This window comes from Anopheles marshallii, chromosome 2, assembly GCF_943734725.1.
Source record: "Anopheles marshallii chromosome 2, idAnoMarsDA_429_01, whole genome shotgun sequence".
Classification (NCBI taxonomy): Eukaryota; Metazoa; Arthropoda; class Insecta; order Diptera; family Culicidae; genus Anopheles; species Anopheles marshallii.
Window position 1 is genome coordinate 72,962,365 of NC_071326.1, and position 17,846 is coordinate 72,980,210.

General features: G+C 48.7%; 1 protein-coding gene across 1 annotated transcript in view; it reads right to left on the reverse strand.

Annotated features, from left to right (window-relative positions):
* Positions 1 to 869: 869 nt before the first annotated feature.
* The window catches only part of LOC128707030 (LIM/homeobox protein Lhx3), a 32,902-nt gene continuing 15,925 nt past the window's right edge, over positions 870 to 17,846 (reverse strand). Inside the window, exons 4-6 of the mRNA XM_053801974.1 lie at positions 15,244 to 15,656; positions 1,325 to 1,589; positions 870 to 1,225 (exon numbers count right to left, since the gene is read on the reverse strand). Coding sequence (XP_053657949.1) covers positions 870 to 1,225; positions 1,325 to 1,589; positions 15,244 to 15,656 — 1,034 coding nt within the window. The remainder of the gene's footprint in view (positions 1,226 to 1,324; positions 1,590 to 15,243; positions 15,657 to 17,846) is intronic.

Sequence of the window (17,846 nt, forward strand, 5' to 3'; positions counted from 1 at the left end):
CCATTTTAATACTGATCAGTTGGTTGGTTCCTGAAGGAAAACTGTACATATAACACAACTCCCTGTTGTCCGTGCCGTTTTTCCCTACCGGCACACACAGTTGCATCTTGCACCAGCACTTGTGCCTCCATCGGTGGTTCGTACCATTCAACTTTACTTTTCCCCAAACGGTCCAACGGTTACGTCATTGGTTTGTAAATTCGCTCCAAACGCGCCGTCTCGTGCACAGTCAATGCTCCAATTTATGAGTTCAACAGTCGTCACACGCATAATACTTTACTGCGCCGCGTCCAAGCGCCATGTGCGTTGCCAGTGCGTGGATGAAATAAAACACCCCACCTCATTGTCACCGACATCGAAACCCATGGCGCCAACAAATGGCCGTTCGGCTATAAAACCGCCAAGCAACAAGTACACACCATCTGAGCGCCACTTGCAATGCCACGGATCGGTTACTAATTACGCACCCCCGGGTAGTCCGGGCAGCAAAAGCGGCCAAAGCGGTCTTTGTCAACGCGGTTTGTGAGTTCGCTTCCGAACGAAAAAGTGCGTGCTGTTGGCGTAAACAACAATGCCCGGAAAGGTCGCATCCAACTTCGCTTCGACTGGACACGTACACGTTGTACCAATAAATCATACGCTACGAGGTCAGCTGCGGGACCCGCTGGTGAGGAATAAGCATGTGAACAACGAAACCTCCTACGCAAGCTCCTACCTCCTGGCTGGTTCTGCTCCAACGTGCCAATAACTTAAAACTCTTCCTGCTCTCGCTCCGTAAGATAACAACCGTGATAAGAAGGCGCCGCTAGGGCGTTGGTGGCCTGGGAGGAACGGGAGTGATGCAGCGCACTCCTATTCCCCAACCTCACTTACCACACCAGGCCCTCGTTCTGCATGTTTTGCGACTCCGAGAAGTTGCCGGACGTCAGGAACTCTACCGGGCTGCCACCGGGACGGGACGACGGAAGCATCCCACCGACACCGTCCGGTCCGTGGCCCTGCTGCTGCTGCTGCTGCTGTGGATTACCGCCACCACCGCCCGGTCCACCCGGTCCACCGGGGCCACCCGGCTGGCCCATGAATCCGCCGGGACCGCCAGGGCCACCGCCGGGTCCGATCATGCCACCGGGGCCACCGCCCGGACCAACCGCACCGCCACCATCCGGACCGGCCATACCGCCCACGAAGTCGCCTACCATTGGGATCGGGTGATCCATGGGTCCTCCTGCATCGGTGAAAAGCCTGACATTAACACCGCACTGTTATTTGCAACCGAAAAGTCATTTTCTTCTCAATGGCACACGTGGTGCGAGTTCGAACTTACCGGGACCGCCGAAAGGCATCGGGCCCGCACCCGGGTGTCCCCCGAAGAATGGTGCATCGTGCGGATGGAACGGTGGCCCACCGTACCCGAAGTCGAATTTACCGTCCGCGGCAAAGTACGGGAAGCCCGGTTCGTCCAGTCCGCCCGGGGACAGGTTCATCGGGAAGCCGCGCATCTTCCGGGCACCGCCGAAAAATGGACCCCGACCCATGCTGGTCAGCTGCTTCAGCCGTCGCTCCTTCGAACGCTTGTTCTGAAACCAAACCTGCGGGAAGAGACGAAGCGGACGTAACGCATTAGCATTTCGGTTTTTGATACACGTGTCTACCGGGTGAAAGGAATTAGCCGAACGAGCCGAGCGCCTATAATAATCGCATTAAGAGCGCGCAAGGGGAAATATCTTACGCTACTTAACGACGCATGTTGCGGGCAAACATCTCAATACCGTACGTGAATCATCTGCAAGGTACAAGTGTCACCGTGGATAGCTTGCGAGTTGGAACCGCTTAAGCTCTAATTTATGTTAAGTAGCTTAAGCAGCTTTCAATCAATAGTCTTTGAGAAATATTGACCATTATTTTGGCCCATGTCATATTTAGGTGATATTGAGTATCAAAAAACTGGGGCTTCAAGGAGAGTTGTACAGAAGCTGCAGAAAGTAGTCAAACACTGTGCCTATCATCACCAGTGTGTATGATGAGGATAAAGTTATGATTTTTATGAACAAATTTGGGTAAACTAAACCTCACAAACAATTAAATTAGACGACGTAGATAAGGGCCGCGTGCGCGAAGATGTGGGGCTTTTTGGAACGTATCACTACCGGGGAATCTGGAATTGATCTCCTGATCTGGAACTAACCAGGTGTTGAGCCGCAGCGGAACTGAACAATTCCAAAGAGCAGTGACGTAGGAAGTAGGACATCTCTCTCTCTCTCTTCTTGGCGTAACGACCTTCTAAGGTCATGCCTGCCATTTCTGGCTTGCTAGACTTAATTTTACCGCATAGCCGGATAGTAAGCCCTTGCTATTACGGGCCTTTGGTCCGGATGGGATAATGAAGTCGTCTCGCAAAGCCATTAGTAAAGTGTTCGTTGCATCCAAGTGCCATTTTCTATCGAATAGGCATAAGGAGTTAACAATATTCATAAGTATCGTAGTCTGAAGAACACTTCGACGTGACTTAAACAATAAACATAAGACATTAGAAATTAACCTCCAAATATTGAGAACAAAGACGGATCAAGGTCCTTGGAGGCTCTAAGTGGAAAGTCCGTTGGTTTTCGCGTCCCCTTGATGACGGGGATCTCCAAGCAACCCTGCTTCATCTGTTGTTGTTGCTCAATGAACCATGTTCTTTGGGTAGTCATGGTTCTCATAGACCCTTGAAGCTCGTAGCCTCCCGGAGCCGTTTGATCCCCAGTATAGATGATCCGCCTCTGATTAAGAAGCAATTCATGATACACCGAAAGGTCCTGGAGTTCAGCAAGGATGGTATCAGTTCCGATAATACTGGAACAACCGAAAAAAAAGCCTATGTCATTAGGCCAGAATTCGTTTGACTAATAACAAGTACTATAGTCACCTCCTAAGGCCAATAATGAAGTGTTCGTTCAAGGGTACTAACATTAATTCTATCGAATAGGTCTGCGAAGTCAGCAATACTGCTTCCATAAAATTATGCCTTAAGATCGTCAATTATTTACTTGAGTCTCAATGTGATAGCATCACGTTATATTCCGAAAACTCCAAACAATTTCCTTTCATTGCCATGTAAAACAACACAATTTGCACCACACTTGATGCGCAAACGAACATGACTCATTAAGCTGTTACTGCCGCGCAATACGTTCGTTGCGATCATCTTCTCAACTTACTGCTTTCCATGGCTATTTTTACACACACCCCACCGTCAATGCATATTTCCACGTTCTAGCCTGCACATCCAGCGATGCCTTACCCTGTGCAAATTTGTGACAAAAATTAAATACGATGATTATGACACTGTGGTGCAGCTTAAGCGCTGCACGGTTCGCGCTCACGCATACCCCCGAAAACTCAACGGTTCATTTTTCTCGTATTTTATACCTTGAGCAAACGACCTTCTCACCCGATCGACATGGACATTATCACGTCATGACGGTAATCCACTCCCGCGATCGAGTGGCCACCGGTACGGTTGGTCGGTACGGGCAGCGGATCTTCAACGCCGGTACCGGCACCGGAGCGGATTAGTGCTGGCTCTTGTCAAGCAGAGAATAAAATTAGCATAACAAAACGGTGACAACAATCGGTGCTGCCGCACGATCGGTCGGGGACGCTATCGTTCCAGCCTTTTGCGTTCGCTAACCCGAACTGGAACTAATTTTTAACGACTCCTTTTTCCGGCTCTCCGGTCCGGCCGGCCAGTTACCAGCTTTTGGGGACATTCCTACGTGTGAGCATTGTGTGTATCCCGGCGAGACTTTGTGACGGTGCCGCCACACAAAGCCACGGCGGACCGCAGCAGCCGATCCGTATGAAGCATGCCGCGTCGCGCACTAAATGTCCACCGCTGACCGATCAATAAAAAATCTCAAAGAGTCAATAAAAATCGGAAAACGGCCTGCAGCGACCGCAAGGGATGGGGACGAAACGAAACAACCGAAACGAAACGCCGCCCGTGTCATATAATGAGCCGGTGTGGTGAACCGGCGAATATGCTGCGAAGCTGAGACGACCAGGCCGCGTGAAAGGTCCGCGTGTTGCCCGCGAGTCGCGTGAATAAAATCAATGAAATGATGGCATTTTCGAACGGCGAACGGTGCCGGGTGACGTGTTTGTGACGTGGGTGAAATCGGATGGGGGATCGCAAAGCAGGCGGTGCAACGCGGGTCATCTTTAACGACGCGTTTTATTTGCCGCGGCCCTGTACGGAACCGTGCTGGTGGTTTGACAGGCAGCACCGGGTTTGCCACCCGGTACCCCGAAAATACGCTCGGCTCCCGACGCCGCTAATATGCCCGTAAATGTGGCTGCTGCCGTTGCTGTTGCTGCTGCTGCTGCTGCTGCCGATGTCGGTTATTATTAACATCATCGAAAACATAAGCACCCCGGAGGGGGAAATTGGACGGGTTTTGTTCGACGCACCATAACACGACGCGGACACACCGTGATTTTGCCGTCGTGCAGAAGAAAGACTTCGTCTTTTAACACAACATTATGTGTGATTGTCCGTTCTGTTTCGTGTGTGTGTGTGTGTCCGAGACAAGCCAAACATCAGAACGCCAACGGACGGAAGAAGATTTTGTTGCTTATTATTTATGGCCGCACTCCACAGCGATCGGTAAAGCCGTGCCGCGAAACTGGAATTTCTAACGCATCCAAACCGGGCCTGGGTCCATCAAACGTCTTAAATGCTCATCCACAACGAACCGGCGATCAAACATAATTTTATGTTTAGGAGAATGTATTTTATAGCTGTTTCTCTGCTGCTATTTTTTAACGATCGAATTTTGGGTGCTTTAAAAATTCAGCCGACCGGCTAATCACTCGTTTCGCGATAAAAATTAAGCTCATTTCATTCATAACATCGTTCGGATCGATCGTCTATCGATCGTTCGGGGGAAGCGATTCACCTGCCGAACGTTTGGTTCGCGAAATTTCACAACGAATGCCACATTTTAACAAAATTCCCACTCAGTTTTCGTCATGAGCTCAACAATTGTGTACAAAGTATTCTTCCGGAATTCACCAACTTTTCGTCTAATTGCATTAGTCACAGTAGAATTCCCCCCGGAGCGTTTGGGAGTTCCTCGCGCGAATTCGCCGGGCGATCGGCAAGGCTCTGCCCAAACAAGCCCTCCGGCAAGCAGCGAATGATCGCGCACAGGAAGCTGCGCGTGTGCATGCAGGGAGCAACAACTGGTGGCCACAACTGGTGGCCAAAACATGCAACATGCTGTGTTTTGAAGCGGTTTCCTCGAGCCTTGGCCGTTTTCTACCCCCCAGACACGGTGGAAACGCGCGCGCAAAGTGAGAAACGAACACAAATCGCCCGTCATCGTGTTGTCTATACGGTCGGTTTTACAATCCGTCACCTCCGGGAACAAAAGTTGACTCAACAGTCCCAAGCCAGTGCATGCTCGCGGACAGCATAAAATCTGTACACGGACGGTACCGAAAACCACAAAATCGAACGTGCAACAAGCGGAAGAACTTTAACAGGGGCCGATGGGGTGAAAAGATCGCGGAACTCGTCGGCTCGTCGGCGGGAAGACTCGATGACTTTACAGCTCGGTTTCGGTTCGCGGGAGGTGGTCCACGGTTTAGACGAACAACAGAGGGAAGTACAAGCAAAAAAAAAGCGGAGAAAGAATTGGTTACGCCACAAGGCGAGATTTCGGTCGACACGACCCGGTAGAGCAACGGCCATTACGCGCACCTAGCAGTAGGTAGCACACCGAATTATGCCGGAACATGCCGGACGTCGGTTCAGAAACCCTCGAGTAGTGCCAAGATGAACCCAACGCAACCGCTACAGTTTCCCTCGACCCGACCGATCGACCAGTTCGACCGAAAGCAATTCGTCCGACCTAACCTTAACGTCTGGCAACATGAGGTTGCAAAAAAAAATACAGAAACCTTACAGACTCACACACGCTTTTTCCCTGCAGTTGCTCCCTTTTTATTCCTACAGAAAACATCCCCCGCTGTCTTTCCGCCGTCGATCGAACTTTTGACTCGCAGACTTATCGAACGATCTGTTACGCTTCGGGCTGGTCGGGGGGTTGTGCTGCTTGTTGGGCGTATCGGCACCGGAATCTGCTCGTCAGCAGGGCAGAGCAAGCCGCCGCTACACCATGACTTCAACACCTTTCAATCGAATGATTGTGATTGCGTTCGTAACACTTCCTCACGATCCGGGCGCACGGTCGGTAGAACTGAACCGCCCTGTGGCGGGCCTTCCAAACAACAAACATACGAGCAGTCATAGCAAATGTCATAGCAAAGCTCTTCTGGTTGGACGCAACATGCCTCCCGGGCGGGGACGACAAAAACGTCGGTGACCGCGATCGGACGCAGAGAACTCCCGCTGATTTCTCAAGGTTGGAAAACTGATGGCGCAGCCGTAATGATGGGCAAATGGTGATAACAATTTCCCATCCCCGACACCCCTTCCAACCTTCTTCGGGTTTGGGAAGCGTGGGAGCTTCATAAGGTGTGAACTTATTTTCCAAAAAAAAAACCCCTTTTTCATCTTCTCCATCTTCTTGGGCCAGTTTTCTTATGCTTTGACATTCGTTACGAAAACGAAGCTCACTTCACACGGAGCAGGCTGATCAAATGTAAGCAGTACTAATTGAAAATAAAAATAGAATTTATCACACATAAATGCGCTTGTATGTGCGTTCTTGGAGGCTATAAATTATATCCCAATCATAACTCTTGCTCGCAGGGAATGCTAATTAGAAGGTTTATCTCACTGGACGCCAGACGCCGGGCGCACTGAGTGCGTTATCAGTAGAGCGAAACTGACAGGTAAGGATGTATGGTTGTATGTGATTTACGCTTAATTGCGTATGCTCACTATCACTTAGCGCTTGTGGTTTTTAACGACACCATTTCATGGACATTAAGTCAGCAACGTGGTATGTAGATTACGACTTTATACAAAAATTATAATCTAATTTATGTTGTACTGCAAGCCTTCAATTGCAGAGTGTGAATCAATTTAATGGAAATTAATTAAGGCGAAGAATTGATTCATTCTGATGCTGTTAATATTTGTTGTACCACACTATCAATCGATAATTGATTGCTGATTATCCGTTATTTTAATTGATTAATAACAAACGTCTGATAAAAAAAATATACATTTGCTAAATTACGTTGCTGCCTGGAGGAGTTAATTAATTAATTAAAAGCTTTATCAACAGTAGGTCCTCCATTGGTAGATGCATTGTTTCCGTTTAATTCTTCCTTTTCGAAGGGTTTTTTCCTCCCCAGCAATAAGGAGTAAAAGTAGAGCAAGCTACCCTCCGGACCAGACCCGGCAGCGAATCGATTCTTTCGACCCATTGCGCCCCCGATTTACTCAAAACAAAATTCAGCCACTTGAAACCGGTGCAGCAGGTCGAGGGGTGCCGGTGAGCAGGGTTTTTTTTTAAAACCATCCCCATGTCGAAACCAGCCCACTTTGACCCCGCGAGGCTAACCTTTTCCGCTTTCTAACTGCGAGCGCGATCGCGATTCGCAAAGCGATCGCAGTAAACCATGCACAACCCCAAACCATAGCAACGGGTAACGGAGGTTTGCTGATCTTTTCTCAAGGGTTTTTTTTCTCCTCTTGCTATGCTTTAGTTTACTTCCTTCTCGGCTGTGACCTATACCGGGGGTGTAAAACTCTCTTAAAAACCGACACTGGCACCGGAGCTGTTGTACCCATTTGGAGGCTTATGTCAGAGAGGGTGCTTTATGGGACCCCTGGTTCCCCGGCGTATCCTTCGCCGCAATGAATTATGGTGAGAGTTCTGAGATTTTCTTTGCCAATATTTCATGAGAACATGAGCCGGACGCAACAAAAAAGGCCAACGCTGTTGGTAACTGGGCTGCAGTTTTCGTTCGGCTAACATATCCGCTTCAAGTGGCTCCCAGCTCAGCGCCAGTTTCGCCTGCAAAAGCCCCGTCAGTGCGAGGTTTATTACGCTTTTACAGTGCATCGAAGTTTTAGTGTGCAACTTAAGCGACCGGCCCACCACCAGAACCAATAAAACTGCTGATGTCCAGTGCTTTTAGGGGAGAGGAAAAAAAAAACATAGAGGAACACAACAACAACACCAAAAAAACTCCCATCCCATCCCGAGTTCTTGCCCTTTTCCACGTCAGCAAGGGCGAAGAGTTATTGCCTCACAAATCCTTGACATATTTTAGCGTGGTGCGGAAAATTTTTGCATGTCTAATGATGATTTAAAGCGCGGCCCAGGCCGATTTCGGGAGGAACCCCGAACTGCACACTTCCCGGAATGGAACGAACGCAACGTTCGCCCCACGTCAGCGTAAAACTCACATTATTTTGACAGCCTATAATAACGATCGATAAATTATGTGTCGTTCCGAAGGTCCCGGGTTCTGGTAGCTAGCCTTCCGGCGGTGAGTATCTGTCCGTCAGTTGTCGTCGCGATGGTCGCGTCCTCTCCACCGGTTCCCTTCAATCTGCCTTTGATCCTGTCCGGTTCTAACGGACCGTCACCCGGCGGCCAGCGGGACAAACCCCCCCCCCCGGGACAAGATGAAGATGCTGCAGGCTCACAGGTTCTCCACAGGCTTCATCTAATCAAAACCATATTACGATGCACACCGTGTACATGGGTGCGTTTCAACACAAGCGGTCGTACGAAGCCACTTTCAATTTCACAGTTCAATTCGTTCGTGCTCATCTGCGCACGGAATAAACAACAGTCCTACCACACGGCCCATAATCCGTGGCAGGATAGGGCGAGACAACGACAACAAAAAAAACCAACCCATTTGCTCCCATCGCACGAAACAGAGATCACTCAAAACGGTCGGTTTCGTGTGTGTGGATTTGTTTTGGGAAGGAAAAAGTCGAATGGAACGGGAAACACACACCGAAAAAAAAAAAGCAAAACGAGCCAGTGAAACAGTGACATGTGTCGGGCACGCCCTTCACGGTGACCCAGCAGGATATCGGTATCGGGCGTTCGGTACCGCGGCTAACAGGCAGTTTCAGGGGGTCCAGCGTTTCGAGCATAAGGCACCGAGCGGTTCTCTATTACACTCTCCTACGTCCTATCCGTACGCGGATCGTTTGTAACACCTGTCAAAAATGTTAACTATGAGAAACTGACGCGCGAAACTGAACGATACGATGCGCCCGTGGACAGTCGGATCTCGCCCCGTCGGTGGTGGGCTCGTCGTGACCGGTAAAGGGGGCAAAATGCGAATAGGAACCATCTCATGGCCATCTCATCAACCCCCCTCGCTATATTCCCTAAATCTGTTCTCGGCGGGTCTGTTTGGATGCCGTTCGGGACATGGCGGCATGGTCCGTTTTTTTTTGTTGCGGTACGTATCGGAATGAAAAGGTTCAAAACTCATATTTCTTGTGCGAAATTCCTGACGTCAAAATTTATGACAACAAATCTGCGTTAAACGAGCTTTCGTGGGGGCCAAATAAAAGAAAAAACACCAAAAACCACAACAACAAAAAAAAAGCCTTAACAGATTGGTCATTAGACACAAGGAGAATGCATTTGCTACATTGTGCTACGCGCCCCGGGAACAAAGCCACTTTAAGCCGACTTTAAGCTGAACGATTGTGTAGTTACAGCTAGTGGAACAATATTGTTTTTGTATGATTACACATGAAGTGAATAACTTTTTTTTTGTGGTCCTCTTGCCAACATTAAAATCAACTACTATTGTTTTCCCCGGCCCGGCAGTGTTGTCCGGACAAAATGATGCATTAAAATATGGACCAACCATCAGCGCGTCTCGCAAATTCACGAACTGCATGAATAATGGCATTGTCCAACCGCCCTCCCCCGGTCGGTTCGTTCGCCGATAGCTCCCCAGCCTTGAAAACTCCACAGCTGGAGTTGCTTCACGATTATGATGTAAACAGCGTCCATCCTGCGGCGAAACGAAACCGGCGACCGATTCGCCTCGGAAAGCGTGGAAGCTGCCGCCATTGCATCGTGGCAGCAACTTCTATATAATTATATCCTTCCGTGCAATCGGCTGGCTGGCTGCTGTTCCTGCTGCCGTCGGCACTAACCTCAAGATGGAGGGCGTGAACGATCAAGGACTTTAGCGTACAAGAGAACGATAGAAAGAGAGAGCGAGAGAGAGTACGGCAAAAAGTAACAATAACGCAAAAGATGGAAGAAAACAAAACACTCACGAGGGACACAGGAGATGAAATCGCACAAAAATGGAACCCATCCCCAGAGTGATGTTTCAACGCTTTCCCTGGGTGCTCGGGCGTTTTGTTGCATGTCTGCTTTTTTCCCCCCCCTGTTGCCTGCCAAGCGCAAAACTCCACCTGAACTCCCTGTCGGTGGTTGGAAATTGGGTCCTACCTCTACCGTACACCGTGCAGTCTTTGTGCTACAAAATAAGCGTCTCTTATTGCGATGATGCATCCGCCAGACGGGATTCGCCAAGAAAACCATATCCTTCTCTTGCCGGGGTTTGGCAAACCAGCAAAACACAACGGCACAACGGCGGCCACATTTTGGATGGAAAAATCGAACCACCAGACTGAAGGCAGCGGGAAGAAAAGCATGATAGAAGTACGTTCAAGCGTGAAATTATATACGATAAGATTCTGCCCGGTGTGCACCGGTACCGGTGGGACAGCACATCAAAACCAAGGGGGAAACAGATAATCGAACGAAAGACACGGCGCAATGGAAAAAAAAACGGCAATACAACATAAAAAAATCGTAAGAAAATCGTGCAAATGGGGACCCCCGGCTTCTTGCCGACCAGCGGTTGCGAACACCAACTGACGACGAATGAATGAACGAACAAAATGGTGGCGGGTTTTTCGCGTGCAGTGACTCGAGCGATGCCGTTTCGATGCAGTGCCACCCTGGTCCGTGTGTGTACTACTATAAATAAAAGCAGCTATCATAATATGTGCAAGCCTCCGCAGCTTCGCTTCGCTCTACCGATCGCTATGCAGACAGGGCGTGAGAAACTGAATGAAAACCGGTCCGGGACGAGGCATTCAAAAAAAAAACGCCGCCAATGGGCGAAACATGTCTTTGCCTACCACAATAATTTTGAGGTTTAAGCGGTTGTAATAGTACACCTTCACGTGGACTTTAAATGACACCGACACTCGCAGAAGGAAAGGATGATTCAACCAACAAAAAAAAAAAGAAATGCTTAGGAAAAACTTAACCCAAAAAAAAATGCTACCGTCATTGGTGACGAAAATGACACCACGGACACAAACGGGTGATAACCCATCGCCTAAAACTGTTCGCCCGCTGAACCACTCCTCGCACGGGTGTGTCACTCGTTTGCCACCTACCGAACGGTGGCTGCTGCCACAATAATCCCCGATCGTGCCAAGGAGAAACGGTTCCGACAAGAGACGCAAGATCACATTTCGCTGACACTTTGCCGCCTGGGAGTCGTGTGTCATATACCGAAACAACAACGAACAAAAAAAAAATCCCAGCCGAGAGTGTCAAGTGATTTGTCATCAGACGGTGCAGCCTTTTTCTTGTCCGCTTTCGTTTCGCTCCTTTCACCGGGCACGACCCAGGCACCGTCCGGGCAAAAGGGTCCAGTTTTCCCTTTGAACGCATCGTGGGTAGCCGCACACCGCTACCAGAAGGCATGCTGCGAAGGAGATAACCCACAACCCGGTGGACACCACAAATGCCGCTCGATTATAGAGACATTAGGCTTCGCTTCGGATCGATCGGGCGACGATCGTACCAGCCCAAAACAAAAGCGAACCCAAATAAAACGGGGTTTCGATCGATCGAGGGCACCCAGGAGAGCGAGCTTTAATTCACCGGCGAAGGTAAATATGGACTATTTGGGTGATGTTTATTGGTTCGTTCGGTGTCATTTTAATGTGCCGTGTAGCATGGCTATTTACATAAATATTGTGTTGATCACGCATAATCACAAGAAGCCATTCGGGACAGTTTGCAGCCCATTGTATGTTAGGTGACTCGTCTAAAAGGTGGCAATTTTTGGAATAGTTTCTACGCACGCCTATTGTCTAAAGTTGCCAAGTTGGCTAAAAGCATACCTAATGATGTCTCAATACTTCATGTGCATGAGCAACTTCAACATAAGACTACGATTCTTTAAGACATTTGCTTAAGAAGTTTTGGAATTATAGCACTTCTAAGCATCTATAGTTGACGTAAATGTCTTAACGGACCATCCGCTATAGGTTCGGCGGCTTGAGGAGTTGATAGTCCGTAGGTGCTTCAGTGAAACGGGGTGTTCCCTGGGTATGGTGCCTCCTGCATACAAGCAGGCTTCCTTCGCAAGGAAGTGAGTTCTCCATGAAGATTCTCTCCTCCGACAATCCAAAAGAAGCACATCTTGCCATCTTGCAATAAATTATTCTGCAAAATCACTTTTTAAATATCTGGCTCCCACGGACTCTTCAGCTACCTTGATGGAAACTGGTCTAGAAGTACTGTCTTAAAGTTGGATATACTGCTCTGTGAATTATTCCTTGCGAATATCAATGTATATCGAGAATATTGAGGATATTGAGGATGTCCACTTCGAAAAAGTGCAACCTACAATATAAGACTTCCAATCTCAAAGTCCATTCCTAGATCATGCCGCCAGTTTGCCCTATTACCAGAACTGTCTAGAGAAAACTTACTTATGTCGAGAAATGTAATCGTGTTTCTAATTTTACGATTTGTGGCGAAAAACAACCTCATCTTCATAGATCTTGGGGAAAGTTTACTTGATTGAAGTTCACTCAATATGTTACTTGTGGAATCCTCGAATAAGCTTAATAAATGTAAATGGATGTGGGTTGATACCTTGTGGCAAATATATTCTTTCGTTAGCACGGATAAATTCCTTTGAATTTGAAATATAAATCAAATATTAAGAAAGTTGTACATGGACAAGATGTTCACAGATCTGTTGGACAGAGCAACATATTCCATTGAAATCACGGTCCAATTCTTCGTAATTCTAACGATCCGCAACCGCTCGCAATAATGACTCACTCGCGCTGGGCCAGTACGACTGCAAGCTCATGGAATTACTTCCCATTTGTTACGTACATGAGTTTTATTTGAAAATCCTTCCAGATTCCAGCCCCCAAAGGAGATCGTTGAAAAGCGATAAAAAAAGCCAAACACCAACCAACTGCACCGTTGCTCCAATGCGTGGTGACTACTTTGCCGCTACTGTTACGTGCATGAGCCCCAAGCCCAGCATCAGTTAGCTCCAATACGACACAACATTCCAGCACAGGACAATTCCGTGCAATGTGTATCACCCAGTTGTTTTTCAGCAAACTGACACCAAAAAAAATAAATACCAGAACACCTTAAACCAACCAAGACCAAAAACAAAAAACGGTGAACGAGATAATCGAGCACGTGATGGACGATTTATTCCCCATTTCGTACACCCAAACGCACACCGCGCACAGGGCGCTACACATTCTAGGGCAGCCCGTTGCCTTATGGTTTAATTTTTCCCAGTCTTTCCAAGCACACACACACACACGCTCGTAGCCAGAACGATGAGGCTCATTGTCGCTGATGAGCGAAATCTCGTTCGAGAGCATGAATGATTTTCGTCAAATTCGACGAACGTGAGCGAGCGCGCGCGCGCGCCCTTTCGGTCAGCGCGGAGACAGTCGAGAACCCCGTCGGCCCGTCAGACAGCTCGGGATGCAATTTATCAAATAAATGATGATGAAAGCATCCTCAGCATGGGATGGACGCTGTGGTCATGGGGTTGGAGCAAAAGGGGAAGGAGGGGTAACAGAGGGGTAGCTCCAACCGTCCAAGGGCCACGGTACGGAGGCTGCATGATTTTTTTTTTTGCTTCCCCCCAATATCTTGTACTGTTCATTTTTAGGAAGTCTATCGAAACGACAAAACAGCAACCGGCGTCACCGTAATGGCCTTTTGCGTGTTGGTTCGTTATGAGTTATGGGGTTTCGTATGAATGCGTACCATTCTCCACCGGTTGTGCGCCATTAGTTTTTTTTTTTTTTTGGGTACGAGTACGATGATGAGGTTTCGGTTGCGGTTAGGCTGGTCGGGGTTTGGTTGTTCGAAACTACTGCTGCCGGTGGGGCTTTTGTTTTTAGCGATCGTCTAGCATTGTGGCTTTTGTGGTTACAGTACACGAAATTAGTTTCCCTCTGCGTTTGTCATTCGTGTACGGAGTGTTGTATTTGTTTCACTTTTCTTGCCCATAATGCCACAGTGTCGATCAATAGGACTAATGATCTTGTGTTTCTTTTACGTGGAGTACATAATGTACTCTTTATCCCACGAAATGATGGGAATATACCATGTGAATACAAGCGTGAAGCTAAAACAGTTCAACAAGATCTGTATTTTAAATAGATTTGTATAACTTTAGTAGGAAGACCTGATTTCTCACAACAACTCCCACAAAACAACTTGCACAAAAGATCCTTTAGGAGATTCCCTCATTCTCGCAGTCCGGCACTGGCAGTAGGTGCAAAACTTCCTTTCTATTCTTCGATCGCACTCAAAGCGTCGCATTCGCAACGGTAAACCATTTGGCAAACGCCGCCCGAGTACAATATCCTTCCGTCACGCTATTTACGTATGGTCAAAATTTCCACCAAGTTTTGTAAGTCACTGTGCACAAACGCCCAAAAACATATATATATCAGGTACGTGGAAATACCCGAAAGTCTCCGCAACCGTAGTAATCCACTGCGTCATCTTCATCATAATTATCATTATTCAAAGCTCTCACACACAAACGAACCCCGGTCAGTCGCAGTCAAAGTTTGATGCTTTTCGAATCCCCTGAATCCCACAGCACGGTCCACCCTAAAGCACGGATATGATTTATTGCTTGTTTTCCCCCCCAAAGGTTTTTTTTGTTGTTGTGCTGTGTTGTTTCTTCGATTTCGTATCGACTCTCCACAAACCCGACGGCTTGATCGACGGGTTCTAGTTGAACCTTTTTCTTATTCCTTTGGACGCTCATATCCCGAAACCTATGATAAATAGACCTCGGTGCTTGGTGGGATCGGTACAGCAAAGGTTCTTGGACGATTGATTGCAGGCGCTAGCCACAGCTAGACTACCCATAACGGGGTCAAACAAGAAAACAAGGGATCGATGAAAGGATTCCGTCCACTGACCTTACCGGTTGGCGGAGAAGGGGGGAAAAAACACCGCATGGAAGGCTTACCTGTATCACCCGCATCGGCAGTCCCGTCTCCTTGGCCAACTGTTCCCTTATGTGTCTAGTGGGTTTTGGTGTTTGACTAAATGCGTTCTTCAGCACCTCGAGCTGTTTGGCTTTGATCGTCGTTCGGGGCCCTCTCCGCTTCGAGCCGGCACCATCGTCGGGGCTCTTGTTTTCGGCCTGCGAGTCACCCCGGCAGTCCGGATCGCCGTCCAGCGAGCCCTGGTCCGAATCGTCGTGGCCCGTCTTGCTGTCCGTGCTCATGCTCTGCACCGAAAGGTCCGACGCACCGAGTGGCCCATCGCCGTGGTGAAGACCGGCAGCACCCGTACCACTACCGACCAGCCCCGCCAGCACGCCAGGCCTCATCTGGTCCTCCTCGTCTTCGTCTTCCGAGGCCGAACCCATGAGGGAGTCTGCAAAGAAAAGGCGAATGGGCAAAACACAAAGAAAAAGTTAAAGACGTTCGATCGATTCGGCAAAAGAAAAACCTGCTGTTGTTAAACATACATTTCCCGCCCGCTTTGTTCTCACCCGCAACCAGAAGGACATACCCTTGTGGAACCCACTCGAACCGAACCGAGGCAAGTGAATCGTGAAAATCGATTTTACCCCTCAAAGACACTGTTTCGTCCTGTAATGGGTTTTCCACCCCAAAAAAAACCCTCGGCTCACTGTTGCTTTTGTCAGCGATATCGCACACCCCTCTCTAGTTTCTTGTATTTATTTGTGTGTTTTATACGTCTTCCCGTCGTCCCACTTCACACCCATCCCAATAGGGCGGTGGAAAAATACACACACATTTTCCATCCGCCCTCATCCTCCCAGTGCCGGCCAGGAAACCGAAAGTATACAACCCGGGTGATCGAGTAGGGAGGAATCCGTTTAAAATCTCTTTATCAAACGGTCGCACATCCGGACGCACCAAGCGGTTTCCTTAGCCACCAGCCCTAAAGGGGGTGCCTGCACACGATCCCCCGCCAGCATTGCCGTATTGTTACAATAAATTGAGTACGCGCGCGCTCAAGGACTTGCAGAAGTGCCCTGGAGTGATGTCCACCGCTGTGCGTCAGGGTTTGCGTGTTGTTTACCTTGTTGTTGCTACTCACACCCCCCCTCACCATGGAACTCCTCGACCCGGGAAGCCCCGAGGGGAAAATTGGCATTTGTGTGAAATAGGGAACAAACCACCTCCACGCACCGACGCCTCGGTGCGGTGTTCGATTTGCGTACGAGAAGGAAAACTACGGATCGGAATGTTTTGGGCCCTTGCAGCAAAAACAAAAAACACACAACACGAAACAACAACATAACAACAACATCGTGTAAAAACAAAGCTATTGTTTACAGTTTGGCGCTTATATCCACTACAGTACGGGCAGTGCGCGATATATATCGCTACTCCAACCGGGAAACTCGCTGGGAACCGGTACCATCCGGTATGGCACATGACGGATTCTAGCCAAAAAAAAAAAAACGGCCGACAGCCGGCAAGCGAGACAACATAGTAAGATTGACAATTTGTACCTCAAACTCAACCCAAGGGTAGCATGCCGATGTCCGGGTGAGCCCTCCACTCCCAGGGACCAATACCCCCGAAGGCTATTGCGTGTGCGCCCAGTAGTGTACAGACATGCTCACTAGCACGCTGTGTACTGAAATTGACAGCATCAGCAGTAAAACCCTTTTGCCTAGCAAAAGAAAGAGAGAGAGAGAGAGCAAGAGTTCGAAGCAAGTTTGACAGCTGCACATACAGACAGTGCCACAGTACTCTAGCCTACTAGCCTACCCTGCTGTGAGCCGAGACACGGAAATAAAAAAAGGGTGCACATATCAAAAGCGCTTCCAATACACGAGTTCTCACCCTCGCACCATGCCGGTTGCTATTTCGCCATCGTTCGTATTGCTTCATCCCGTCCCAAACTTCTGTTGCCTCCCAAACGCTGCTCGACGGCTGCTTGGGTAGAAATAAAACAGAGCCTACTTTAACTGACAGGTTGGTTGTGGACTCCGGTGGCTGTCTTGGTCAGCGTGGAGAGATGCAAACAGGGGAACATGTTTGGTGTGCTGCTGTCAGGTTTTGGGTCCCGTAAGGCTAAGAATCGGGTTCGCTTCCTGCCTTGCGTGCCAACTGTGATCGACGGTGAGAACCCTGACCCGTCACATCCAGCGTACACGTGAGCCCATCAAAAACACTACCCCTTGCCTGCCATCTTTTCAACCCCAGCTCTCCTGTCGCCTTTGCCGGCCCACGGACCTGCAGGGTGTTGGGTCCGTTGTTGCGAAACATATAAACAGGGTACAGGCGTGGGGAGCGTGGCACTAAAGTAAAGGCCACGATCCGCTGTGTACTCCAGCGTTTGATCCGATGGCTATTTCGATCCGGAACGAATACGACCTTGGAAGTAGTTCCGGACAGAAATAAAATCCATTATGTCACTGGGAACTTTTTGTTGTTCTCTCCCTCGTTAGGCTGCGTAAGCTTGCATGTAATAGTGTGCCTTACCAAAGTGTGTGTTTAACTCAACCACTTTACACACAACATTATGATCATATCTTAACGACTCTGCGCGAGTATCGCAACGCAGCAAAACCTTTTTTTTCTT